Raw genomic sequence first — 26,154 nt, forward strand, 5'->3', positions numbered from 1 at the left:
CTGGGGGTCCTGGAGGAAGTGGGGGACCCCTAGAGGGGAGGAGAGGGGAGGGGGGGGAGGGGAGAGGAGAGGGGAGGGGAGAGGAGAGGAGAGGGAAGGGGAGGAGAGGAGGGGAGAGGAGGAGAGGAGGGGAGAGAGGAGGAGAGGAGGGGAGGGGGAGAGGAGAGGAGAGAGGAGAGGAGAGGGGGAGAGAGGAGGAGAGGAGGGGAGAAGAGGAGAGAGGAGAGGAATTGTATCTGGTAAAACACTGGTACGTTCTGGTATGTTCTGGTACGTTCCGGTACGTTCTGGTACGTTCTGGTACGTTCTGGTATGTTCTGGTATGTTCTGGTATGTTCCGGTACGTTCTGGGTCTGTCCTCGCTGCGTTGGGTGCGTTTGATTGGTTACCTTCCACCGTGACCCAGGCGGGCTGGGAGGTGTAGGTGACGCTGTGGAAGTCCACCTCACACCAGTACACCCCCGCATCCTGCTGCTGCACCGACCGCACACTGCAGAACCACAGGAACCATCGTTAGAACCACAGCCACAGGTACCATCACTACAGTACCATCACTACAGTAGAACCATCACTACAGTAGAACCACAACCACAGGTACCATCACTACAGTACCATCACTACAGTAGAACCATCACTACAGTAGAACCATCTCTACAGTAGAACCATCATTACAGTAGAACCATCACTACAGTAGAACCACAACTGCAAGAACCATCACTACAGTAGAACCACAAGAACCATCACTACAGTAGAACCACAAGAACCATCGTTAGAACCACAGCCACAGGTACCATCACTACAGTACCATCACTACAGTACCATCACTACAGTAGAACCATCACTACAGTAGAACCACAGCCACCATCACTACAGTAGAACCATCACTACAGTAGAACCATCACTACAGTAGAACCACAGGAACCATCACTACAGTAGAACCATCACTACAGTAGAACCACAGCCACCATCACTACAGTAGAACCATCACTACAGTAGAACCACAACCACAAGAACCATCACTACAGTAGAACCACAAGAACCATCACTACAGTAGAACCATCACTACAGTAGAACCATCACTACAGTAGAACCATCACTACAGTAGAACCACAGGAACCATCACTACAGTAGAACCATCACTACAGTAGAACCACAGGAACCATCACTACAGTAGAACCATCACTACAGTAGAACCACAACCACAAGAACCATCACTACAGTAGAACCACAAGAACCATCACTACAGTAGAACCATCACTACAGTAGAACCACAAGAACCATCACTACAGTAGAACCATCACTACAGTAGAACCACAAGAACCATCACTACAGTAGAACCATCACTACAGTAGAACCACAAGAACCATCACTACAGTAGAACCATCACTACAGTAGAACCACAGCCACAAGAACCATCACTACAGTAGAACCATCACTACAGTAGAACCACAGGAACCATCACTACAGTAGAACCATCACTACAGTAGAACCACGAGAACCATCGTTAGAACCACAGCCACCGGAACCATCACTACAGTAGAACCATCACTACAGTAGAACCATCACTACAGTAGAACCAGTAACAAAGTAGACCTTTATTCCTCCAGTTCTCTGTGGAGTGAGAGTGAGAGTGAGAGTGAGAGTGAGCTCCGGCCCCATGATGCCCCACAGGACTCACAGGACTTAGTCCCCGCCTCCGTCCAGGACCCATGACATCACATGATCACATGACCAACACATTCCACTAACCCTATCCCACGCTAGCCCCGGGTTAGCCTCAGACGCTAGCCCCGGGTTAGCCTCGGACGCTAGCCCCGGGTTAGCGTCGGACGCTAGCCCCGGGTTAGCGTCGTACGCTAGCCCCGGGTTAGCCTCGGACGCTAGCCCCGGGTTAGCGTCGGACGCTAGCCCCGGGTTAGCGTCGTACGCTAGCCCCGGGTTAGCCTCAGACGCTAGCCCCGGGTTAGCCTCAGACGCTAGCCCCGGGTTAGCCTCAGACGCTAGCCCCGGGTTAGCCTCAGACGCTAGCCCCGGGTTAGCCTCAGACGCTAGCCCCGGGTTAGCCTCAGACGCTAGCCCCGGGTTAGCCTCAGACGCTAGCCCCGGGTTAGCCTCAGACGCTAGCCCCGGGTTAGCGTCATAAGATGCTATCCAAGGTTAGCATCAGACAGTAGCCAGAGGTGAGCATCAGGAGACACTAGCCCAAAGTTTAGGGTTCTATAGTGTGTACATAGTGTGTAGTGTATAGTGTGTATATAGTACCTGTAGTATGTCTCCCAGTGTGAGGTGGTAGTGTGTATGTAGTGTGTAGTGTATAGTGTGTATATAGTGTGTAGTATAGTGTGTATACAGTACCTGTAGTACGTCTCCCAGTGCAGGTCTCCCAGGGTGAGGTGGTAGTGTGTAGTGTATAGTGTGTATACAGTGTGTAGTGTATAGTGTGTAGTGTGTAGTGTGTACCTGTAGTACGTCTCCCAGTGTGAGGTGGTAGTGTGTAGTGTATAGTGTGTATATAGTGTGTAGTGTGTACCTGTAGTAGGTCTCCCAGTGCAGGTCCCCCAGTGTGAGGTGGTAGTGTGTAGTGTGTAGTGTGTAGTGTGTACCTGTAGTACGTCTCCCAGTGCAGGTCTCCCAGGGTGAGGTGGTAGTGTGTAGTGTATAGTGTGTATACAGTGTGTAGTGTGTAGTGTGTATATAGTGTGTAGTGTGTAGTGTGTACCTGTAGTAGGTCTCCCAGTGCAGGTCCCCCAGCGTGAGGTGGTAGTGTGTATATAGTGTGTAGTGTGTAGTGTGTACCTGTAGTAGGTCTCCCAGTGCAGGTCCCCCAGGGTGAGGTGCATCTGGTCGTTGCTGTGGATCTTCAGCCCGTCCTTTATCCAGGAGATGTCGGCCTCGCTGATGCCCTCCACGGCGCAGCCCAGGCGGACCGAGTTACCCTGGCTCACCGTCTGGTTGGCCGGGTGTCTGGTGAACGCCACCCCTGACCCCGCCCCTGGAGGAGGGGGAGGAGGAGGGAGAGTGAGAGTCTGTCTCACTCCTCTGGGAAGGAGGAGGGAGAGTGAGAGTCTGTCTCACTCCTCTGGGAAGGAGGAGGAGGGAGAGTGAGAGTCTGTCTCACTCCTCTGGTGAACGCCACCCCTGAGATGGAGGAGGGAGAGTGAGAGTCTGTCTCACTCTGGTGAACGCCACCCCTGGGGTGGAGGAAAGGGGGGGGGGGGGGGGGGTGAGAGTCTGTCTCACTCCTTTGGGAAGGAGGAGGGAGAGTGAGAGTCTGTCTCACTCCTCTGGTGAACGCCACCCCTGAGATGGAGGAGGGAGAGTGAGAGTCTGTCTCACTCCTCTGGGAAGGAGGAGGAGGGAGAGTGAGAGTATGTCTCACTCCTCTGGAGTGGAGGAGGAGGGAGAGTGAGAGTCTGTCTCACTCCTCTGGTGACACCACCCCTGAGGTGGAGGAAGGAGAGTGAGAGTCTGTCTCACTCCTCTAGGAAGGAGGAGGAGGGAGAGGTGACTGTCTCACTCTCTTTTCCACCTGTCTCCTCTCCTTTTATTTAAGTATAAACATGCTGTACAATTTGTACAGTACAAATGACCAATATTATTATTTCTGAATATTAAAAAATAAATCCACAAAATGTGGAACGGCTTTGTTGAATGAAATGAAAACTATGACATCATTAACGAGGGTGACGTCAACACGAACGTCACCAGGTAATTGGTGGAGTAGCCACAATCCACACACACACACACACACACCTCTGTGTGAATGGAGGATTTATATCTAGATCCTGAGGTCGTTTGTTTTCACGTCACGTCGCCGGTAAATAAACACTCGGCAGTAGACTACCAATCCCTCAGTGTCTGAGCCGTGTTAACTAGTTCAGCCCTTCGCCCGACCAGCTAACCCCTTCTACCTAGTGACCTCCAGCTTCTGTCCCCGAGAGCGGGTCATCGACCTGTGTCCACGAGCCAGCCGGAAGTCAGGGTTAGCAGCACTAGTTAGTTAGATATGTACCCAACTCACAGCAGTAAATCAGTGCTCGCACTAGTTAGTTAGATGAATACTAACTAACAGCAGTAAATCAGTGTTAGCGCTTGTTAGTTAGTTGGATGAATACTAACTTACAGCAGTGAATCAGTGATACTAGTTAGTAAGTTAGATAGAAATATACTAACTCACAGCAGTAAGTCAGTTTTAGCGCTAGTTAGTTAGTTCTAACTGGTGGTCTGTTAGGTCTAGGACCGGGGGGGGGGGGGGGGGGGGGGGTCCAGGAGGAGGACTTACGGCAGACCCCGTCCCGGGTCTGGAGCAGCACGACGGGGATCCACCACCACCACCACAGCCTCATGGTTCCATGGCTCCTGAAGTCCACTTTAACTCTCCGCTGGTCCCGCTATGTCCCAGTCAACAACACGGACATCGATCCCGGTCCATCCAATCAATCAATCTCTGATCCCCCCAAACCCCCGACCCGGGATAAACCAGACCCGGAGCGTCGACTCGGTCCTTCGTGTCCTGGGTCCACTTGTTTGTTGTTCACTGCGGGACGCGGCGGCGACTCCGCGAAGGAATGCGACGGGAGGGGAGCGCGGCCGGGATCTGTGCATGCGCGCCCCCTGCTGGAGGACAAGGCTTCCTGCGATTGGTGATCGATGATGCGTCGGGGATTGATAGATCACCCGAGGCCATTCCGATAGACCTTGGGTTATCAATTACCTCAGCACGCACGAGTGAGCGCCCACCGACGGCCAGAACCGGTTACACTCATCGATGAGTAATGATGACTCATGACTCATTAATGACTCATGATGAGTAATTAATTAATTAATGATGATTAATAATTATGGATTATAGACTATATTCATGATTCAAACTGCATTCACTCCATCAGGACAAACGTGTGTGTAGAAGGCTGTGGTGGTTTTAGTCATTCGTGATTTTATTAATGGATATTTTACAACGCAACAGCTTTTAAATAACACTTTTTCGTTTTGAGGCATCCATAATTTACAAGTTATACAAGTTATACAAGCGGTCATACTAGTTAGTAGTGTTCTGTTTAACTGAGAGAAAAAAAAAGAGGTGTTGTGAAAAAATTAGGAAGCAAAACTCCTTCAACGAAACACAAGATTAGTTCAATAATAACCTGTTTCCTCTTTCATATACAGTGAGATTAACTCCCCAGTGCATAGTTCACCGAGGCGCGCCGCAAGCGTGGATCCGAATGCTCCCAGCGCTACTCTGTTAGCATTAGCTTCAGCTGAGACGGCCGCAGCACACGTGCAGAACATTTGCAGAACATTTGCAGAACGTTCCCAGTACAAACTTGGCTGCGACTCTGGGCTCAAAGCGAGGTTAGATCGGGATCAGAATCATGAAGGAGCAGGACTAGAGGAATAGAAGGTCTCTCTTGAGGTCAGGGACGTCAGACAGCGGAGTTAATACCTCGTTGCCCATGGTTACACGGACTGCGGAGTGTGGGAGTACGCCAGTGTGGAGAGTGTGTGTTGTTTTGTCAATTGTGTGTGTGTGTGTGTGTGTGTGTGTGTCAGGTGTAAGTATAGTGTGTGTGTGTGTGTGTGTGTGTGTGTGTATGGTGTGCGTGTGTTAATGGTGTTCATGGTGTGTGTGTGTGTGTGTGTGTGTGTGTGTGTCAGGTGTATGTATAGTGTGTGTGTGTGTGTGTGTGTGTGTGTGTGTGTGTGTGTGTGTGTGTGTATGGTCTGTGTATAGTGTGTGTGTGTGTGTGTGTATGGTGTGCGTGTGTTAATGGTGTTCATGGTGTGTGCGCGTGTGTGTGTGTGTGTGTGTGTGTGTGTGTGTGTGTGTGTGTGTGTGTGTGTGTGTGTGTGTGTGTGTGTGTGTGTGTGTGTGTGTGTGTGTGTGTGTGTGTGTGTGTGTGTGTGTGTGTATGGTGTGTTTTCCAGGTGTCCTCTGGTCTGGGCGGGGGTATCTTCCTGGTCTCTGTAGCCTGAGTCTTTGTGAATAAAGTTTGATTTGAAGCGGAAGAGGAGCTGGTAGGGGTCAGAGGTCAGAGGTCAGACGATGCTGACCCCTCAGGAGAACTTCTTCTTGGTGGCTGTGAAGCGCTCCATGTACTGGAAGACAACACAACACATTCAGTACTACACAGAGTACTACACAGAGCACTGCGCTACTATGGTACTGTCAGGCTACTGTGATAATACTGTGGTACAACTGTAGTATTATGGTACTGTAGTAGAACTGTAGCATTATAGTACTGTAGTATTGTGGTACTGTAGCAGTACTGTAGTATTACTGTGGTAGTACTGTAGTAGAACTGTAGTATTATGGTACTGTAGTATTACTGTATTATTATGGTACTGTAGTATTATGGTACTGTAGCAGTACTGTAGTATTATGGTACTGTAGAAGTTCTGTAGTATTATGGTACTGTGGCAGTACTGTAGTATTATGGTACTGTAGCAGTACTGTGGCAGTATTGTAGCAGTATGGTACTGCAGTAGTACTGTAGTATTACGGTACTGTGGCAGTACTGTAGTATTATTGTACTGCAGTAGTACTCTAGTAGTAGTAGTAGTAGTAGTAGTACCTGCTCGTATCCCTCCAGCTCCCTCATCCTCTTGACCTGGAAGAGGTTCCCCTCCAGCGAGAGCAGGGAGACCTGTGATTGGCCGAGGATGGCGATGGGGATGGAGGCCAGCTCCAGGCAGTTCTCCTCCAGACGCAGAACCTTGAGCCGCTGGCAGCGGCTCACCTCCGCACTCACCTCCGAGATCTGGGGACAGAGGGCCGGGGGTGAGAAGAACCACCTGGTACCTGGTTGGTACCTGGTACTGGGGTGAGCATCTGGTGCTGAGGAGAGTAACCTGGTGCCGGGTTCTGGTGAGTACCTGGTACCTGGCTCTGGTCGAGGTTAGTACTAGTACTGTTACCTGGCTCTGGTTGAGGTTAGTACTAGTACCGGTACCTGGTTCTGGTCGAGGTTAGTACTAGTACTGGTACCTGGCTCTGGTCGAGGTTAGTACTAGTACTGTTACCTGGTTATGGTTGAGGTTAGTACTCTGGTACCTGGCTCTAGTTGAGGTTAGTACTAGTACTGGTACCTGGCTCTGGTCGAGGTTAGTACTAGTACTGTTACCTGGTTATGGTTGAGGTTAGTACTCTGGTACCTGGCTCTAGTTGAGGTTAGTACTAGTACTGGTACCTGGCTCTGGTCGAGGTTAGTACTAGTACTGGTACCTGGTTCTGGTTGAGGTTGATCTCGATGGCCTGCAGGGCGGAGACCTCAGCGGGGACGGCCCGGATGTGGTTCTTGGAGAGGTCCAGCAGGTCCAACATGCGCAGGGTCCCGAGCCCCGGGGGGAACTCCCGGATCTGGTTCCCCGAGAGGTTGAGGGTGCGCAGGGCCCGGAGCTGGCCCAGAGAGGAGGGCAGGCCCGTGAGCTGGTTCCCGCTCACGCTCAGAGTCTCCAGTTTCCTCAACTTGCTCAGCTCACCGGGCAGGCTGGCTGGGGGACAGGGAGGTACACACACACACCGCCCACAAGTGAGTACTTCTAAACACCAGGACGCACTCTTCAGGTTAATGCCAAGTCTACATACAAAGTAATTACTGGATACATATTACAAGTTAGTATGCATTAAAGTCAAAACACCTCAACACTACTTCTACAGGCTCTGTTCTAACTTGTAGGAGGTCTAATGTGTAGGTAGTCCTCACTTGTAGAAGGTCTAATGTGTAGGTAGTAACTTGTAGGAGGTCTCATGTGTAGGTAGTAACTTGTAGGAGATCTAATGTGTAGGTAGTAACTTGTAGGTCTAATGTGTAGGTAGTAACTTGTAGGAGGTCTAATGTGTAGCTAGTCCTCACTTGTAGAAGGTCTAATGTGTAGGTAGTAACTTGTAAGAGGTTTAATGTGTAGGTAGTAACTTGTAGGAGGTCTAATGTGTAGGTAGTAACTTGTAGAGGTATAATGTGTAGTTTGTTCTAACTTGTAGTGTAGGTAGTCCTAACTCGTAGCAGGTCTTACTGAGTTTGTTGCCGTTGAGCGTGAGGCTCTTCATCTGGAGGAAGTTCCCGATGGAGGCCGGGAGCTCCTCGATCTTGTTGTGCGAAACGTCCACGGTGCGCAGGTTAGCCGTTAGCCTCTGTAGCTCCTCGGGAAACTGGAACACATCTGGTACTTTAGGGTCGGCTTCACCAGAGAGACCCAGCAACTAGAATAATACTTTGAAACGCTCATGAATGTAAGAAAGGTGACGTTCTGTGTTCATTCAGTCGTTCTATTTTATATTATTCACCTCGTTGTATTTTTGTTTAAATATTTTACTTACGTCACACACACACACACACACACACACACACACACACACACACACACACACACACACACACACACACACACACACACACACACACACACACACACACACACACACACAAAGTGACTACCCATGTGTATGTGTATATCCACAATATTTATTACGGATCCCTTATCAACTATCTACCACTATTGCAAACACTGTTGCTTCTTTTGACTGTAAATAATGTGACTGTTTACTGTAGACTGTTTACTGTTTCTGCTCATTCCTGTAAGCAGACCTCACTTTCCCGGACATCCTGTATGTGTGTGGGACCAATAAAGTTGTAGAATCTTGAATCTGTTATGTCTGTTTTATGTTTTGGTCGATATGAACATGTAATACAAATCAGAGAGCAGAGGATCCTGTATTAAATGGTACGATTTTGCAGATTTTCTTATGTTATGTTTTGAGAGAGAGAGAGAGAGAGCGAGAGAGAGAGAGACAGACAGACAGACAGACAGACAGACAGACAGACAGACAGACAGACAGAGACAGAGACCCTCACCTCTTGCAGTCCTTTCCCGGTCAGCTGGAAGACCCCGGTCTTCTGGGATGTCTCCAGGTGGGCCTTGATCGCGCTGTTGCCCATCACGCTGCCCGGTCCCTACACCTTCCACGACCCCTCCTGTCACACTAACCCGTCACACTAACCCGTCACCCTAACCCGTCACACTAACCCGTCCCCCTGACCCGTCGCTCTGCGGGACGTGTCGGGCTTCACTCCCCTGGAGCTCCAGACGCACCAGGGACGACAAATCCTCACCGAGCGATGAGATGATTCCTCTCCTCGGATCCTGTCGGGAAAAAAACAGACGGGGCGCGCATGAGGGCGTAGTCCGACATCAACAACAACAACAACAACAAAAACAGAAACAACAACAGTCCTAACATTGGGTAGCATGTCACAGCGTCCCCGCAGTTCGTGACATGGAGCCCAGGAGGTGATACGAGACAAACTTTGTGAACAACATGTCGCCGCGCAGCGAATGGTTAACGGGGGGTAGTGCTGCCCAGCCCTCCTGGTGGAGACTCACTCACCCTCACACGGGAACCGCTTCTGAGGGTCCGGGGTTCACGCGGGACCCCCCTCAGACCTCCGCAGTACGCAGTGGGAACGACAACAGCAGCGGCGAGAACGTTTATCTTACTCTTAAAGCGATTAAAAGAGACGTACAGGCAGGAGAGCTTTGGGTTGACGTCCACTCGGCTCGTAAGTGTGCGCATGCGCAATGCAACCTCCTGCACCGAACGCAGGACGTGACGGGACCTCCCTGCCGGAAGTGACGAAGGGGAAACAACAGAAGAATCAAATAAAAAGCGGGTCTTCACTTTTTATTATTGAACTTAGAACATAGACGATAAATCCTTTGCACTTTTAGTGATCGCGGTCGGTTAAGCGTGGATGATCATCGGCTGATAACGCGCCGGGCTGCTGCAGGTCCTCCTCGGGTCCTGCTGTCTGGAGGCTCTGAGGCGGACCAGGTCCTCTTCGGGTCCCGCTGTCTGGAGGCTCTGAGGTCAGGGTCAGGGTTAGGGTTAGGGTTAGGGTTAGGAGGGTCAGCCCGGCTGATGGATCCGTGGGACCTCAGCCCGTTCTCCATCACCAGCGCGGGCAGCTTCCTGTCCGGCTGCGTGGCGAAGGGGATCTGGACACAGGTCAGATGACGAGCAATACCACCTCTAACCTAGCACCTTAACTAAACTAACCGTCTCTAACCTATCACCTTAACTAAACTAACCATCTCTAACCTATCACCTTAACTAAACTAACCATCTCTAACCGAGTACCTTAACTAACCACCTCTAACCTAGCACCTTAACTAACCACCTCTAACCTAGCACCTTAACTAACCACCTCTAACCTAGCACCTTAACTAGCAATCTCTATGTGTAACCATCTATGACCTAATACATTAACTAACCATCGCTAACCTAATACCTTAACTAACCATCTCTGAGAACTAACCCCCACTACTGTAACCACCTCTAACCTAAAATATTAACAATATAATATATTAATATAATTAATATAACATTATTATATTAATATAATTAATATATTATATTAACTCTAATATCTCACCTCTAACCTAGAACCTCAACTTAACATCTCAACCCTAATACCTTAACTAACCCAGTACTTTCACTAACCTTACTTCATCTAAACGTGTGATCCTATTGGTCCATTCATTTTTTGTAATCCAGGAGGAATTTGACTCCGCCCCCAGGGAAAGCCACGCCTTCTCCCCTCGTCTCCGGGCCGCTGAGCAGCACGCCAGCGCCAGGCGGGAGCTGGCTCGGGTACGGACATGAAGCTGGTAGTTATAGTGAGGTCGATGCTGTAGTTAAACAGGTTAACAGTTATCAGACTTATCTTAGTTCCCAAATGCAGACTCCAGACGGATCCTTTCTATGTTCCAGATACGTCTGGAGGCGGAGCTAATGAGCCTGGAGAAGGAGAGCGCAGATGTGACGCACAAGTTCTACCTGAGTGAGTGTGTTGTGGTGGTTCTACCTGAGTGAGTGTGTTGTGATGGTTCTACCTGAGTGAGTGTGTTGTGATGGTTCTACCTGAGTGAGTGTGTTGTGATGGTTCTACCTGAGTGAGTGTGTTGTGATGGTTCTACCTGAGTAGGAGTGTGTTGTGATGGTTCTACCTGAGTGAGTGTGTTGTGATGGTTCTACCTGAGTAGGAGTGTGTTGTGATGGTTCTACCTGAGTGAGTGTGTTGTGATGGTTCTACCTGAGTGAGTGTGTTGTGATGGTTCTACCTGAGTGAGTGTGTTGTGATGGTTCTACCTGAGTGAGTGTGTTGTGATGGTTCTACCTGAGTGAGTGTGTTGTGGTGGTTCTACCTGAGTAGGAGTGTGTTGTGATGGTTCTACCTGAGTGAGTGTGTTGTGATGGTTCTACCTGAGTAGGAGTGTGTTGTGATGGTTCTACCTGAGTAGGAGTGTGTTGTGATGGTTCTACCTGAGTAGGAGTGTGTTGTGATGGTTCTAGGGGGGTTGGGTTCTACCTGAGTAGGAGTGTGTTGTGATGGTTCTAGGGGGGTTGGGTTCTACCTGAGTAGGAGTGTGTTGTGATGGTTCTAGGGGGGTTGGGTTCTACCTGAGTAGGAGTGTGTTGTGATGGTTCTAGGGGGGTTGGGTTCTACCTGAGTAGGAGTGTGTTGTGATGGTTCTAGGGGGGTTGGGTTCTACCTGAGTAGGAGTGTGTTGTGATGGTTCTAGGGGGGTTGGGTTCTACCTGAGTAGGAGTGTGTTGTGATGGTTCTAGGGGGGTTGGGTTCTACCTGAGTAGGAGTGTGTTGTGATGGTTCTAGGGGGGTTGGGTTCTACCTGAGTAGGAGTGTGTTGTGATGGTTCTAGGGGGGTTGGGTTCTACCTGAGTAGGAGTGTGTTGTGATGGTTCTAGGGGGGTTGGGTTCTACCTGAGTAGGAGTGTGTTGTGATGGTTCTAGGGGGGTTGGGTTCTACCTGAGTAGGAGTGTGTTGTGATGGTTCTAGGGGGGTTGGGTTCTACCTGAGTAGGAGTGTGTTGTGATGGTTCTAGGGGGGTTGGGTTCTACCTGAGTAGGAGTGTGTTGTGATGGTTCTAGGGGGGTTGGGTTCTACCTGAGTAGGAGTGTGTTGTGATGGTTCTAGGGGGGTTGGGTTCTACCTGAGTAGGAGTGTGTTGTGATGGTTCTAGGGGGGTTGGGTTCTACCTGAGTAGGAGTGTGTTGTGATGGTTCTAGTGGGGTAGGGTTCTGCTGGGTTAATGAGTCACGTTCTCCCGCCTGCAGGCCGGAGGTTCAAGGACCTGCAGGTGTTTGCGAGTCACCTGCAGGATCTTCTGAAAGAGCAGAGCAGCCTGCGCCAGAGGCTGATGAAACCCTTCTGCCAGACCAGCCTGCCTATGGAGGCTCACCTGCACAGGTAACACACCTTCACAGGTAACACACAGGTAACACACCTGCACAGGTAACACACAGGTAACACACCCGCAGAGGTAACACACCTCCACAGGTAACACACCTGCACAGTAACACACAGGTAACACACCTGCACAGGTAACACACAGGTAACACACCTGCACAGTAACACACAGGTAACACACCTGCACAGGTAACACACCTGCACAGTAACACACAGGTAACACACCTGCACAGGTAACACACCTGCACAGTAACACACAGGTAACACACCTGCACAGGTAACACACCTTCACAGGAGGTAACACACAGGTAACACACCCGCACAGGTAACACACCTCCACAGGTAACACAACCGCACAGGTAACACACCTGCGCGGCTAACATGTACACAGACGGCGCCATCTGCAGACAACAAGTTTTACTGGAGAGCTCCCAGTGTCCACCAGTGCAACCAGTATAACTGTGCTCTGCTCCCCCAGTATAACCAGTTGAATGTCATTTAAACCAGTACAACCGGGTTACTTTTTTTTCTGCAGGTACGTGGTGGAGCTCATCCGGATGGTGCTGGACTTCATCGAGAGCCTGGAGCGTCACGTGACCACGGTGCGGTCGCTGCCCTCGCTCCCCGACAGCGTGGCTAAACTGGTGAGCCTCGGGACCACATCTTAGGGCCGCTCGATTATGGAAAAAAATCATAATCACGATTATTATTTTGGTCAATATTTTTGAGTTTGAAAACATTGATGCATTTATTCATAATTTCTCTCCACAAAAAAAACACTTTGTAAATGAGAACTTCGAAATTTCCCCTTAAAAATATACACAGAATGGTCAAATAGAAAATAAAGTCCAGATATGAATCCAGCTGTTCTGCAATTTCTATAAAAAAAAATAAAAATAGTTTCAACTCGATTATATTACTTTGGTGATCGTTTCACTCTGAAATCGAAATCGCGATCAAAATTCGATTAATCGCCAATCCCTACTACATCCCCCACAATCCTTCACACACCCGCCACTGTGATTTCATATCGTTCGTCTGTCTGTCTGTCTGTCTGTCTGTCTGTCTGTCTGTCTGTCTGTCTGTCTGTCTGTCTGTCTGTCTGTCTGTCTGTCTGTCTGTCTGTCTGTCTGTCTGTCTGTCTGTCTGTCTCTCTCTCTCTCTCTCTCTCTCTCTCTCTCTCTCTCTCTCTCTCTCTCTCTCTCTCTCTCTCTCTCTCTCTCCCCCTCCCTCCCTCCCTCCCTCCCTCTACAGGACAGCGGTGTGGCCCGGCTGCTGGCCCAGGTGGGGGAGGTGGAGCAGCTCTCCCAGCAGGTCCTGCAGTGGAAGGACCTCCACCAGCGCACGGCTCTGCTCCGGGGGCCCGGCGCCGGGGCCCTGAGCGGAACGCTGGGTTCCGCGTTCTAGTGGGGGGGCTGAGCGGACTGGCTGGGTTCTGCGTTCTAGTGGGGGGGCTGAGCGGACTGGCTGGGTTCTGTGTTCTAGTGGGGGGACTGAGCGGACTGGCTGGGTTCTGCGTTGTAGTGGGGGGGACTGAGCGGACTGGCTGGGTTCTAGTTGTAGTGGGGGGGACTGAGCGGACTGGCTGGGTTCTAGTTGTAGTGGGGGGGACTGAGCGGACTGGCTGGGTTCTAGTTGTAGTGGGGGGGACTGAGCGGACTGGCTGGGTTCTAGTTGTAGTGGGGGGGACTGAGCGGACTGGCTGGGTTCTAGTTGTAGTGGGGGGACTGAGTGGACTGGCTGGGTTCTGCGTTGTAGTGGGGGGACTGAGTGGACTGGCTGGGTTCTGCGTTCTAGTGGGGGGGACTGAGCGGACTGGCTGGGTTCTGCGTTGTAGCGGGGGGACTGAGTGGAGGACGGTGGTTTCAAAGGGTGGGGGGGGTGGGTTGTTTGTTTGTTTCTAAAAGGTTTTGGAATAGGAAAATGTTGATGTGTTTTATGTTTGTTTGGACCTAATAAATAAATGAAGACAAAGGTGTCTTTGGTGAATATTGTGATGCTAGGCCGTGTGTGTGTGTGTGTGTGTGTGTGTGTGTGTGTGTGTGTGTGTGTGTGTGTGTGTGTGTGTGTGTGTGTGTGTGTGTGTGTGTGTGTGTGTGTGTGTGTGTGTGTGTGTGTGTGTAACCTTTTGCCGTCCTCAGTCGGTGCCGTCAGTCTTCAAGCCAAACAACATTTGAACAGATCTTGACGTTTAAGATAATAACGCTATTATATATAAGGCTAGTGAAATGACCCTCACTCATGGAACAGAAAACAGATAATCATAGAGAGTTATACAGAGTTATACAGTTGGCTGGTTTATTTTAAGGCGAAAGGAAAGTTGCCTAATCTGAAACAAAGATATAAAGTATTTTATCTTGTAATATACTTTATTTATTTATGTTATGGATTTACCCACTCAACTGTCGTGTTTCCATCTTTCAGGTAAAACCATGGACGATAGGGAAGATAAAACTAGAAGTAGTGTAGAGATTTAGATGTTTATTATGTTTTAAACTGCGCACTCACCCGCTCCAAATCACTAACTGAAGGATGAATAACCAACACTCACCGCTGGGTGGCGGTAAAGACACTCCTCAAACGGGCTGCTGCACACACACACACACACACAAACAGCTTTCTTAAGCTCCAGTGGATTCATTTATTTTGATAATAATCATAATAATTATGAAATGATAGCATCAGAGATGTTAATCCAGTGAATGGCAGATTAATTCAGCAGTTTTTCACATTTACAAAAATATTTCTCGCTCAAGGTCTGACTGTTGCTCTGTGATCTTCATCTCAATTATTACCCATTCCTAAATGATGAAAAATAATTATTACCCATTCCCAAATTATCAAAACAAATTATTAGCAATTCCTAAATCATAAAAAACAAATTATTACCCATTCCAAAATCATAAAAATATATATATAACCCATGATATAACTTTAATAATAATACTGTTTCACACACTTCTGTACTGGACCTATTTGGTTTATGGAACCGTATCAGTATTCTTTGTTATGTGTGTATGTATAACGATGTGTGTGTGTGTGTGTGTGTGTGTGTGCGTGTGCGCGCGATGAGTTTTCAGAGGTCATAAAACATGTGGTTATTAAAGAGCCCATATTTGACTACAGGTCACTGTATCATTTAGCCCGGTTAGTGTGATCAGCCACGGTCACGGGATTAAGGCAGAACTCAGATGTGGAAATTAAAAATTTGGACTGTATAAGCCCCGCCCCCAAAAACTCAGTTCTATCACTTGTTTGGTTTGATTTGTTGGATTGGCAGATGGGGTTAACCCACATTTAGCTTTAGCATGTGGCTAGTCTTCCATATGGACATCATTGCCTTATTTAAAAATAAATAACGATCTGCAGTGAACATCCACGTTAAAGTCCCCCCCTGTGCACCATGACCTGTAGGACTACTGCCACACCAAGTCTCCACTAGGTTGTATATTTGCAAAATGTATAATAATTCAAAATCAAAAACTCCCTTTTTTTAACATAAGATAAGGTTAGTTGGATTTAGTTAGTTACCGCCTGGTGTAGAAAAATAGAATATGTTTGACGTGGGATGACTTGGTGAGAAACTACTTCTCCTAGTAGCTGAAGCTCCTAGAGGAGGCGGTAGTAAGAACTACAATGACTCAGAATAAGTCAAATAAGGGCCCTTCATAGCCGCCACAAGACAGTGCTGATTCATCTGGAAGTTATCAATCATTCATGAATCTTAATGAAAAATAGATGCTTTCAACTCCCAGCACACCTCTCTGAAACACAAACTATGACATTAAATAAAACCCGTGAACTGCAAAATATTATCCGGGTACAAACCAAAAAGAAGTCAAATGGGGACAATACATGATTAAATTACACAACTTTACTTCAAACACAGCTAGGTAGGCTAGCTACCAGCAACGTCAGCAAGCCACTAGCTAGGTTAGCTAACCACCAGCTAGTGCAGCTAGCCACCTGCTAGGTTAGCCAACTACTTGCTAGTTCAGCTGACCACCAGCTAGTTTACCTAGCACCCAGCAAAGTCAGCTAGCCAACATCTAGTTCAGCTAGTTTAGCTGATCACCAGCTAGTTAAGCTGACCACCAGCGAGGTCAGTTAGCCACCAGCGAGGTCAGTTAGCCACAAGCTAGTTCAGCTAGCTACCAGCTAGCTCAGCTGACCAGCAGCTAGTTCAGCTGACCGCCAGCAAGGTCAGCTAGCCACCCGCTAGGTCAGCTAACCATCCGCTTAGTCAGCTAGCCACCCGCTACTTCAGCTAGCTCCCAGCTAGGTCAGCTAGCCACCCGCTAGATCAGCTAGCTACCAGCTAGCTACCGGCTAGGTCAGGTGACCGACGGTCCGATTGCACAAAGTACGCCACTTCTCCGAAAAGGGAGAGCCAAACTCTTATTTTGAAATACTAAAACAGTTTTGATGGTCTCTTGGGAAATACTGCGATTACGCCGGCCCCGGGGCGCGGCCGACGGTAAAAACGGCCCAACAGGAGCGGCGGGGGGGGGGGTCGTTGTCGCCGTCCCGCCGTCCCGCCAGCGAAGCTCCACGGCTTGAGTTCATTTCACAGGACTTCCTGTCAGCCGTGACAACTTCCTGTTGTCCTAAACGTCCACATATAGTCTTCAAAGGAAAGCTCGGAGGCTCCAGGACATCATGTGACCCAGAGCCCCCAGACCCCCGGCCCCAGGATATTTTTTCCGGTGGGTTCTTGGAGGTTCCTCTGGGTTCTGTTGCGTTCAATTGGGTTCCGTAGGGTTCCGTAGGGTTCTGTTGGACGTGACTGGGTTGTGCCGGGTTCTAGCGTGTTCTTTTAGATGCTATTGGGTTCTATTGGGTTCTATTGGGTTCTTTTGGGTTGGACGGGTTCCTTTGGGATCTATTGGGTTCTGAGCTGTTCTAGTGGGTTCTGATATGTTGGGTTCTCTTGGGGCCGTTACGGGTTTACTTGGGTTTGTTTATATTATAGTGGGTTCAGTGGGTCTTCAGTGAGTTCTACTGGGTTCTGTTGGGTCTTGTTGGGTTCTACTGGGTTCTGTTGGGTTCTACTGGGTTCTGTTGGGTTCTGTTGGGTCTTGTTGGGTTCTACTGGGTTCTGTTGGGTTATGTTGGGCTCTGTTGGGTTCTGTTGGGTTCTACTGGGTTATGTTGGGTTCTGTTGGGTTCTGTTGGGTTCTGTTGGGTTCTACTGGGTTCTGTTGGGTTCTGTTGGGTTCTGTTGGGTTCTACTGGGTTCTGTTGGGTTCTACTGGGTTGTGTTGGGTTCTGTTGGGTTCTACTGGGTTCTGTTGGGTTCTGTTGGGTTCTGTTGGGTTCTACTGGGTTCTGTTGGGTTCTGTTGGGTTCTGTTGGGTTCTACTGGGTTCTGTTGGGTTCTGTTTGTTCCGGTGAGTTCCGGTACCGGCCGTCTGAAGGCACTTGTCGTGGCCGTGAGTGCGCAGCGAGTCGCCAGGTGACCCAGGAGATGCTCGAGATGGTTGCCACGACAACAGGCCAGTACCAGGAGAGAGGGGGGGTATGGGGGGGAGGGGGGAGGGACCCTATTTGTTATAAAAAAAGGCTGGCCTAGAACACTGGACAGGCCAATTAAATCTCAGCATCCGTGTTCCAGCCAGCTGTCAATCTCAAGGCTCCTCCCCCGCGCCAGGGATCAAAGGTCAGAGGAGCAGGGAGTTCCTGTAAATCGTAACCCTGTGTTTGTAGCCTCCCACTGAGATAAACAATAATAAATAATACGTGTAATACTTTGTTTATGTAGCACCTTCAGTACAAGAACATCAAAACGACCTCCCCGCCCCATGACCTCTGACCTCTGACCCCTGGCAGGTCATTCTTCAGACCACCAGGACACACACACACACACTCCTAAACCCACACACACACACACACACGCACACACACACGCACACGCACACGCACACACGCACACACACACACACACACACGCACGCACACACACACACACGCACGCACGCACGCACACACACAGCACACACGCACACCACGCACACGCCTACAAGGGTCTTTGGCTTCTGGGGGCGGGGTTATAGAGGAATCAGGGAGGGGCTAGGGCAGATGTGGGCGTGGCTTGAGGGAGTGATTGTGTCTTTTCAAGCAAGGAGGGTGAGGGGGGGGGGGGGGTCACCTTCCACACCCAATCAGAACCAGAGTAAGAGTGACAGACAGCTGCCATATATTAAGGAAAGGAGGCGGGGCCAAAGACCTCAGATCTGTGAAGAGGAGGAGAGAGAGAGAGAGAGAGAGAGAGAGAGAGAGAGAGAGAGAGAGAGAGAGAGAGAGAGAGAGAGAAAGAGAGAGAGAGAGAGAGAGAGAGAGCATTGAAGAGAAGGATTTGATCAGAATAATATTGCGAAATCATTTGCACAAAGAGTGACAGAGAGAGATAGACAGGAAGAGAGAGTGAGAGACATTGAGATAGGTATAGAGGGAGAGTAAGACAGATAGAGAGAGAGAGTCAGACAGGTAGAGAGAAAGACAGTGGAGAGAGACAGTGAGACAGGTACAGAGAGAGTGAGAGACAGGTAGAGAGAAAAATTGAGACAGGTAAAGAGTGTCAGACAGGTAGAGAGAGAGAGAGAGTAGAGAGAGACAGTGAGACAGGTTGAGAGACAGGTAACTCACTATTTGGTGGCGGGTCTTTACATTCCCCTTCCTCTATGGTGATGTCATCGATGGCGATGTCACCTTCAATACCGGAACCCCTCACTCCCTCCATCACCACCTGGACAGACAGACAGACAGACAGGTAGACCGGCAGACAGACAGACAGACAGGCATTGTCTGAACTAGGTGGGTTACCTTAAGGTAGTAGGTAGGTAGTAGATAAGCACAAGGGTAGTACTAGGGTCAAACTAGGACTAGTACTAGGTCAGTACTAGGTCAGTACTAGGACAGTACTAGGACAGTACTAGGTCAGTACTAGGTCAGTACTAGATCAGTACTAGGTCAGTAGTAGGTCAGTACTAAGTCAGTACTAGGTCAGTACTAGGACAGTACTAGGTCAGTACTAGTACTAGTAGTGTGGTACCTGGAAGGTGGAGGTCGGGTGGATGTTGACCTTGGCCTGCCTCCAGCGGTCACCTTGGTTACCAGTGAGGCTCCACACTGAGCTGTCAGTCACAGTCGGACCTTTCTGACGCAGGATGACCCCGAGTGACCCTGAAACACCACGCCCCCAAAGGTTAAAGTTCACATGAGAGACCACGCCCCCAAAAGTTAAAGTTCACATGAGAGACCACGCCCCCAAAAGTTAAAGTTCACATGAGAGACTCGTAGAAGTACTCGTAGAAGTGTAGTAGTACTGCAGTACTCACCGATGTGTTTCCCGTACATGTGGTAGTAGAAGGAGAGGCAGTAGGTGGAGGCGCGGCCCCCCGTGGTGAAGGAGGGCGAGACCAGGTGGGCCGTGTCCCCCTCCAGCCGGGGCCTCGACGTCTCGATGTACATGTAGAACCCTGGGAGGGGTCAGAGGTCAGACCGTGACTCACACTGCCTTAACCCTGGCAGGGGTCAAAGGTCAGACCATGACTCCTACTACCTAACCCTGGCAGGGGTCAAAGGTCAGACCATGACTCCTACTGCCTAACCCTGGCAGGGGTCAGAGGTCAGACCATGACTCACACTACCTAACCCTGGCAGGGGTCAGAGGTCAGACCATGACTCCTACTGCCCTAACCCTGGTAGGGGTCAAAGGTCACACCATGACTCATACTGCCTAACCCTGGCAGGGGTCAAAGGTCAGACAGTGACTCACACTGCCTAACCCTGGCAGGGGTCAAAGGTCAAACCATGACTCACACTGCCTAACCCTGGCAGGGGTCAAAGGTCAGACAGTGACTCACACTACCTAACCCTGGCAGGGGTCAAAGGTCAGACCATGACTCACACTGCCTAACCCTGGCAGGGGTCAAAGGTCAGACCATGACTCACACTGCCTAACCCCGACTGGGGTCAGAGGTCAGACCGTGACTCACACAGCCTAACCCTGGCAGGGGTCAAAGGTCACACCATGACTCACACTGCCTAACCCTGGCAGGGGTCAGAGGTCAGACCATGACTCCTACTACCTAACCCCGACTGGGGTCAAAGGTCAGACCATGACTCCTACTGCCTAACCCCGACTGGGGTCAGAGGTCAGACCAGTATGATAACAACCAGTGGTTCCTGTTACCCTGTTTGGAGCCGCGGTGGTCGGCGCTGGGCCCGGTGTTGGGCGTGTACTTGGTGTCCCTGGTGGCGGCGCTGTGTCTCGTCCAATCAAAGTGCTCCGTCTTGTCCTGAGAGAACAGGCACAGGGCGTCGTCCTCGAAGCCACAGTGGAACTCTCCTGGACACACACAGGTACACAATGAGTACTACACACACCGGTACACAATGAGTACTACACACACAGGTACACAATGAGTACTACACACACAGGTACACAATGAGCACTACACACACAGGTACACAATGAGTACTACACACACAGATACACAATGAGTACTACACACACAGGTACACAATGAGTACTACACACAGGTACACAATGAGTACTACACACACAGGTACACAATGAGTACTACACACACAGGTACACAATGAGTACTACACACACAGGTACACAATGAGTACTACACACAGGTACACAATGAGTACTACACACACAGGTACACAATGAGTACTACACACACAGGTACACAATGAGTACTACACACAGGTACACAATGAGTACTACACACACAGGTACACAATGAGTACTACACACACAGGTACACAATGAGTACTACACACACAGGTACACAATGAGTACTACACACACAGGTACACAATGAGTACTACACACAGGTACACAATGAGTACTACACACACAGGTACACAATGAGTACTACACACACAGGTACACAATGAGTACTACACACACAGGTACACAATGAGTACTACACACAGATACACAATGAGTACTACACACACAGGTACACAATGAGTACTACACACAGGTACACAATGAGTACTACACACACAGATACACAATGAGTACTACACACACAGGTACACAATGAGTACTACACACACAGGTACACAATGAGTACTACACACACAGGTACACAATGAGTACTACACACACAGGTACACAATGAGTACTACACACATAGATACACAATGAGTACTACACACACAGGTACACAATGAGTACTACACACACAGGTACACAATGAGTACTACACACACAGGTACACAATGAGTACTACACACAGGACACACTACTACACACAGGACACACTACTACACACACAGATACACAATGAATACTACACACAGGATACACAATGAATACTACACACAGGACACACTACTACACACAGGACACACTACTACACACATGATACACAATGAATACTACACACACAGATACACAATGAGTACTACACACAGAGATACACAATGAATACTACACACGGAGATACACAATGAATACTACACACAGAGATACACAATGAATACTACACACAGAGATACACAATGAATACTACACACAGGACACACTACTACACACAGGACACACTACTACACACAGGATACACAATGAATACTACACACAGGACACACTACTACACACAGGACACACTACTACACACAGGACACACTACTACACACATGATACATTATAAATACTACACACACAGATACACTATGAATACTACACACAGAGATACACAATGAATACTACACACAGGACACACTACTACACACATGATACACAATGAATACTACACACAGGAAACACTACTACACACATGATACACAATGAATACTACACACAGAGATACACAATGAATACTACACACAGGAAACACTATAAACACAGTGCGTGTGTGTGTGTGTGTGTGTAAACTTACTGAGGTGAGGGTTGACTGGAGCTGTGAGAGAAAAGAAGACATTTCAGAGTCAAGTATTACTACAGTGCTATTATTACCTTAGTACTAGGACTAGTAAGTACTAGTAAGTACTAGACCAGTGGCGGCTGCTGGTCTTTCAAAGAGGGGAAGCTCATTTTCGGCCTACATCATATAAATTTATTTATTTATACGTAAATTCTGCTCTGTTCCTTTTCAAGGAAATGCTCTGTGACCCTGTCATACCAACTAGCTGTCTTTTCCAGTGACTTGACCAGTGTCCTCTCAATGGCCAGCAGAGCCAGGTTGCTTAAACGGCCTTGGCCCATTGTGTTACGAGTGTAGGACTTGAGCCGCTTTAAACAGGAGAAGCTCCTTTCACACACACACAAACACCTGCAGATGTAGCTCCAATTGTTGCCACTAATGAGAACAGTTTGTAAAACGGAGGCATTGCACTGTCCAACTCCATGTCTTCAAGGAACACCAATAAATCACACAGCGTTCCCCTGTCACCCTGCAAGTCCTGATCTGAATACAGGACTTGAAGTTCAGACCTCAGGCTCCCTGAATCAAAGTGATGGCCAACTACCAAAACCATATTAAACTCGAACAAGGAAATGTGAGAATTCTGTTAAACTGAAACAAGGAGTTGTGTGTATAAGCGTATGAAATGTACAATGAGTCAGTCGACCTGTGATAAGCAGCTGATTCTGAACAAACTCGTCTTCGAGATGGACGTGTTTTAACACATTTTTAGTAGATGAAATGTTAACACAACAGTATATATTTGACAATTAAATTTTTGAAATTTTTGAGGAAGCCGAGCTTCCCTTGCAGTCTTAGAGAAATCACCACCGTACTAGTCACTGTAGGTCACTAGCACTAGTGTGGCGGTAGGCCTACGTATGGCTGTAGGTGTAGTACTAGTGTGGTGGTAAGCCTACGTATGGCTGTAGGTGTAGTACTAGCTAGTGGTAGGCCTACATACGGCTGTAGGTGTAGTACTAGTGTGGTGGTAAGCCTACGTATGGCTGTAGGTGTAGTACTAGCTAGTGGTAGGCCTACATACGGCTGTAGGTGTAGTACTAGTGTGGTGGTAAGCCTACGTATGGCTGTAGGTGACTGTAGTGTGGCGGTAGGCCTACGTACGGCTGTAGGTGACTGTAGTGTGGCGGCAGGCCTACGTACGGCTGTAGGTGACTGTAGTACTAGCTAGCGGTAGGCCTACGTACGGCTGTAGGTGACTGTAGTTAGTGCGGTGGTAGGCCTACGTACGGCTGTAGGTGACTGTAGTTAGTGCGGTAGGCCTACGTACGGCTGTAGGTGACTGTAGTTAGTGCGGTAGGCCTACGTACGGCTGTAGGTGACTGTAGTTAGTGCGGTAGGCCTACGTACGGCTGTAGGTGTCTAGTGTGGTGGTAGGCCTACGTACGGCTGTAGGTGACTGTAGTTAGTGCGGTAGGCCTACGTACGGCTGTAGGTGATGGTGCGCTGGGCGGCGTCCCCCTCCCCGTAGCGGGTGATGGGGGTGAGGCGCACCAGGTAGGCCTCGGGCTTCACCAGCTCCGTCAGGTTGTAGGTCAGCAGCTCCCCCTTCTGGATCAGCCCCGTGATGGAGATCTCCTGCTCCCACCAGCGGGCCAGCCCCACCTGGACGCACACACACATGCGTCACGCACACACACACACACACACACGCGCGTCACGCACGTCACACACACACACACACACACACACGTCACACACACACACACGCATCACGCACACACACACACACGCGTCACGCATACACACACAAACACGCGCGTCACGCACACACACACACACACACACACACACGCGTCACGCACACACACACATGCGTCACGCACACACACACACACACACACACGCGTGAACCATACTCTGACGTACACACGCCCACTGACACACACACATACACACACGCCCACTCTGACACACACACACCTACTCTGACACACACACACACACACACACTCTGACACACACACACACACACACACACACCTACTCTGACACACACACACACACACGCCCACTCTGACACACACACACACACCCACTCTGACACACACGCACACGCCAGCGGTCGCGTGCGGTGGTCGTGGCGCCCTGCGGTTGCCGCGGGTCCGGCGGTCGCCGTGGTTACCTGGCGGATGCCCAGGCGGTAGGCCATGATGCGGTCCACGGCGGCGGGCTCCATCTGGGTCCACTGCAGCCGGAAGCCGAACACCCGGACGCGGCTCTGCCACAGCGCGCCCGGGGTGTCGTAGTAGAACTCCGGGGGGTAGGCCTTCCCTGGAGGGACACACAGCCTACCGTCAGCAGCCTACCGTCACACAGCCTACCGTCAGCAGCCTACCGTCAGCAGCCTACCGTCAGCAGCCTACCGAGACCACCACACTGCTTCCATCATACTATCACACTACTAACTCTAACTCCTCTGGGGGGTAGGCCTTCCCTGGAGGACACACAGCCTACCGTCAGCAGCCTACCGTCACACAGCCTACCGTCAGCAGCCTACCGAGACCATGGACACTCATCATACTACCATCATACTACTAACTCTAACCCCTCTGGGGGGTAGGCCTTCCCTGGAGGGACACACAGCCTACCGTCAGCAGCCTACCGTCAGCAGCCTACCGTCAGCAGCCTACCCAGACCGTGACCATGATGGACGCTGCTTCCATCATAATAACATACCAGCAGGATTTATTTCTCTTTACTCAAACCACTCTGGGGGGGGGGGGGGTAGGCCTTCTACTGTACTACTTCTACTACCATCATGTACGCTGCTGTTCTACTGGGTCAGGGGGCTAGGTACGGTTGCTAGGTACGGTTGCTAGGTACGGTTGCTAGGGCCGGGTGCTAGGTGCGGTTGCTAGGTGCGGTACGGTTGCCAGGAGATGCGGTACGGTTGCTAGGAGGTGCGGTACGGTTGCTAGGAGGTACGGTTGCTAGGAGGTGCGGTACGGTCGCTAGGTGCGGTACGGTTGCTAGGTGCGGTACGGTCGCTAGGTGCGGTACGGTTGCTAGGTGCGGTACGGTCGCTAGGTGCGGTACGGTTGCTAGGTGCGGTACGGTCGCTAGGTGCGGTACGGTTGCTAGGTGCGGTGCGGTTGCTAGGAGGTGCGGTACGGTTGCTAGGTGCGGTACGGTTGCTAGGAGGTGCGGTTGCTAGGTACGGTTGCTAGGTCCGGGTGCTAGGTGCGGTTGCTAGGAGGCGCGGTGCGGTCGCTAGGCGCGATGCGGTTGCGGTTGCCAGGCGCTGACCTGTGACCAGGAAGGTGCAGCGTCCGGCGCCGGCCTCGTTGGTGACCTCACAGGTGTACTCGCCGTAGCCCTCGCGGTTGAGCGCGCGGACCTGGTAGTGGGTCAGGGGGTCCTGGTCGCCCAGCGTGCCCTGGGTCAGCAGCCGGTCGCCCAGCCGCCACTCGTACTGCAGCAGGCGGGCCGGGTGGGCCTGCTGGAGGCCGCAGCTCAGCAGGAAGGCCCGCCCCAGAGCCTGGCGCACCTCCCGGTACACGGGCTCCACCGAGGGCGGGACTATAGAGGGGGGGGGGAGGGGGAGGGAGGGGGGGGCACAGGGAGTGAGGACGTCAGCACACAGGATGTGAGGTCATAAGCACACATGAAGCGAGGTCATCAGCACACAGGACCGCACAGGAAGTGAGGTCGTCATCACCACACAGGACGTAAGGTCGTCAACACACAGGAAGTGAAGTCATCAGCACACAGGTAGTGAGGTCATCACCACACAGGAAGTGAGGTCGTCAACACACAGGTAGTGAGGTCGTCAACACACAGGAAGTGAGGTCGTCAGTACATAGGACGTGAGGTCATCATCACCACACAGGACGTGAGGTCGTCAGCACACAGGACGTGAGGTCGTCAGCACACAGGACCACACAGGACGTGAGGTCGTCAGCACACAGGATGTGAGGTCGTCAGCACACAGGTATCT

At 50.2% G+C, this 26,154-nt stretch overlaps 4 protein-coding genes across 5 annotated transcripts in view; 1 reads left to right on the forward strand and 3 right to left on the reverse strand.

Moving 5' to 3' along the window:
- Positions 1-4,548, reverse strand: part of tyro3 (TYRO3 protein tyrosine kinase) — an 18,165-nt gene extending 13,617 nt beyond the window's left edge. For both annotated transcript variants that reach the window (XM_084481646.1, XM_084481647.1), the window contains exons 1-4: positions 4,283-4,548; positions 2,797-2,992; positions 390-490; positions 1-29 (exon numbers count right to left, since the gene is read on the reverse strand). The exon at positions 1-29 is cut by the window's left edge and continues 142 nt beyond it. In XM_084481646.1, the coding sequence (XP_084337772.1) occupies positions 1-29; positions 390-490; positions 2,797-2,992; positions 4,283-4,346 (390 nt within the window). In that variant the 5' untranslated portion in view covers positions 4,347-4,548. The remainder of the gene's footprint in view (positions 30-389; positions 491-2,796; positions 2,993-4,282) is intronic.
- Positions 4,549-5,796: 1,248 nt separating this feature from the next.
- On the reverse strand, positions 5,797-9,549 carry lrrc57 (leucine rich repeat containing 57). The gene is made up of 6 exons (XM_084481780.1): positions 9,386-9,549; positions 8,853-9,141; positions 8,014-8,149; positions 7,223-7,491; positions 6,573-6,758; positions 5,797-6,096 (listed from the first exon to the last, which is right to left on the reverse strand). The coding sequence occupies exons 2-6, from the start codon at positions 8,934-8,936 to the stop codon at positions 6,055-6,057; spliced, it is 717 nt and encodes a 238-aa protein (XP_084337906.1). The 5' UTR covers positions 8,937-9,141; positions 9,386-9,549; the 3' UTR covers positions 5,797-6,054.
- Positions 9,550-9,662: 113 nt separating this feature from the next.
- Positions 9,663-13,674, forward strand: haus2 (HAUS augmin like complex subunit 2; the record flags this gene model as incomplete). The annotated part of the gene is made up of 6 exons (XM_084482032.1): positions 9,663-10,003; positions 10,553-10,648; positions 10,769-10,838; positions 12,135-12,267; positions 12,803-12,911; positions 13,522-13,674. Exons 1-6 carry the CDS (start codon positions 9,917-9,919, stop codon positions 13,672-13,674), a joined length of 648 nt encoding a protein of 215 aa, XP_084338158.1. The 5' UTR covers positions 9,663-9,916.
- Positions 13,675-18,398: 4,724 nt separating this feature from the next.
- Positions 18,399-26,033, reverse strand: mdga2a (MAM domain containing glycosylphosphatidylinositol anchor 2a; the record flags this gene model as incomplete). The annotated part of the gene is made up of 10 exons (XM_084482172.1): positions 18,399-18,500; positions 18,913-19,012; positions 19,319-19,449; positions 19,605-19,745; positions 20,462-20,617; positions 22,170-22,190; positions 23,642-23,819; positions 24,340-24,488; positions 25,464-25,736; positions 26,024-26,033. The coding sequence occupies 10 exons, from the start codon at positions 26,031-26,033 to the stop codon at positions 18,412-18,414; spliced, it is 1,248 nt and encodes a 415-aa protein (XP_084338298.1). The 3' UTR covers positions 18,399-18,411.
- Between the last annotated feature and the right edge of the window lie 121 nt (positions 26,034-26,154).

The sequence above is a fragment of the Micromesistius poutassou genome (genome assembly GCF_964030765.1).
Source record: "Micromesistius poutassou genome assembly, chromosome: 17".
Taxonomy (NCBI): Eukaryota; Metazoa; Chordata; class Actinopteri; order Gadiformes; family Gadidae; genus Micromesistius; species Micromesistius poutassou.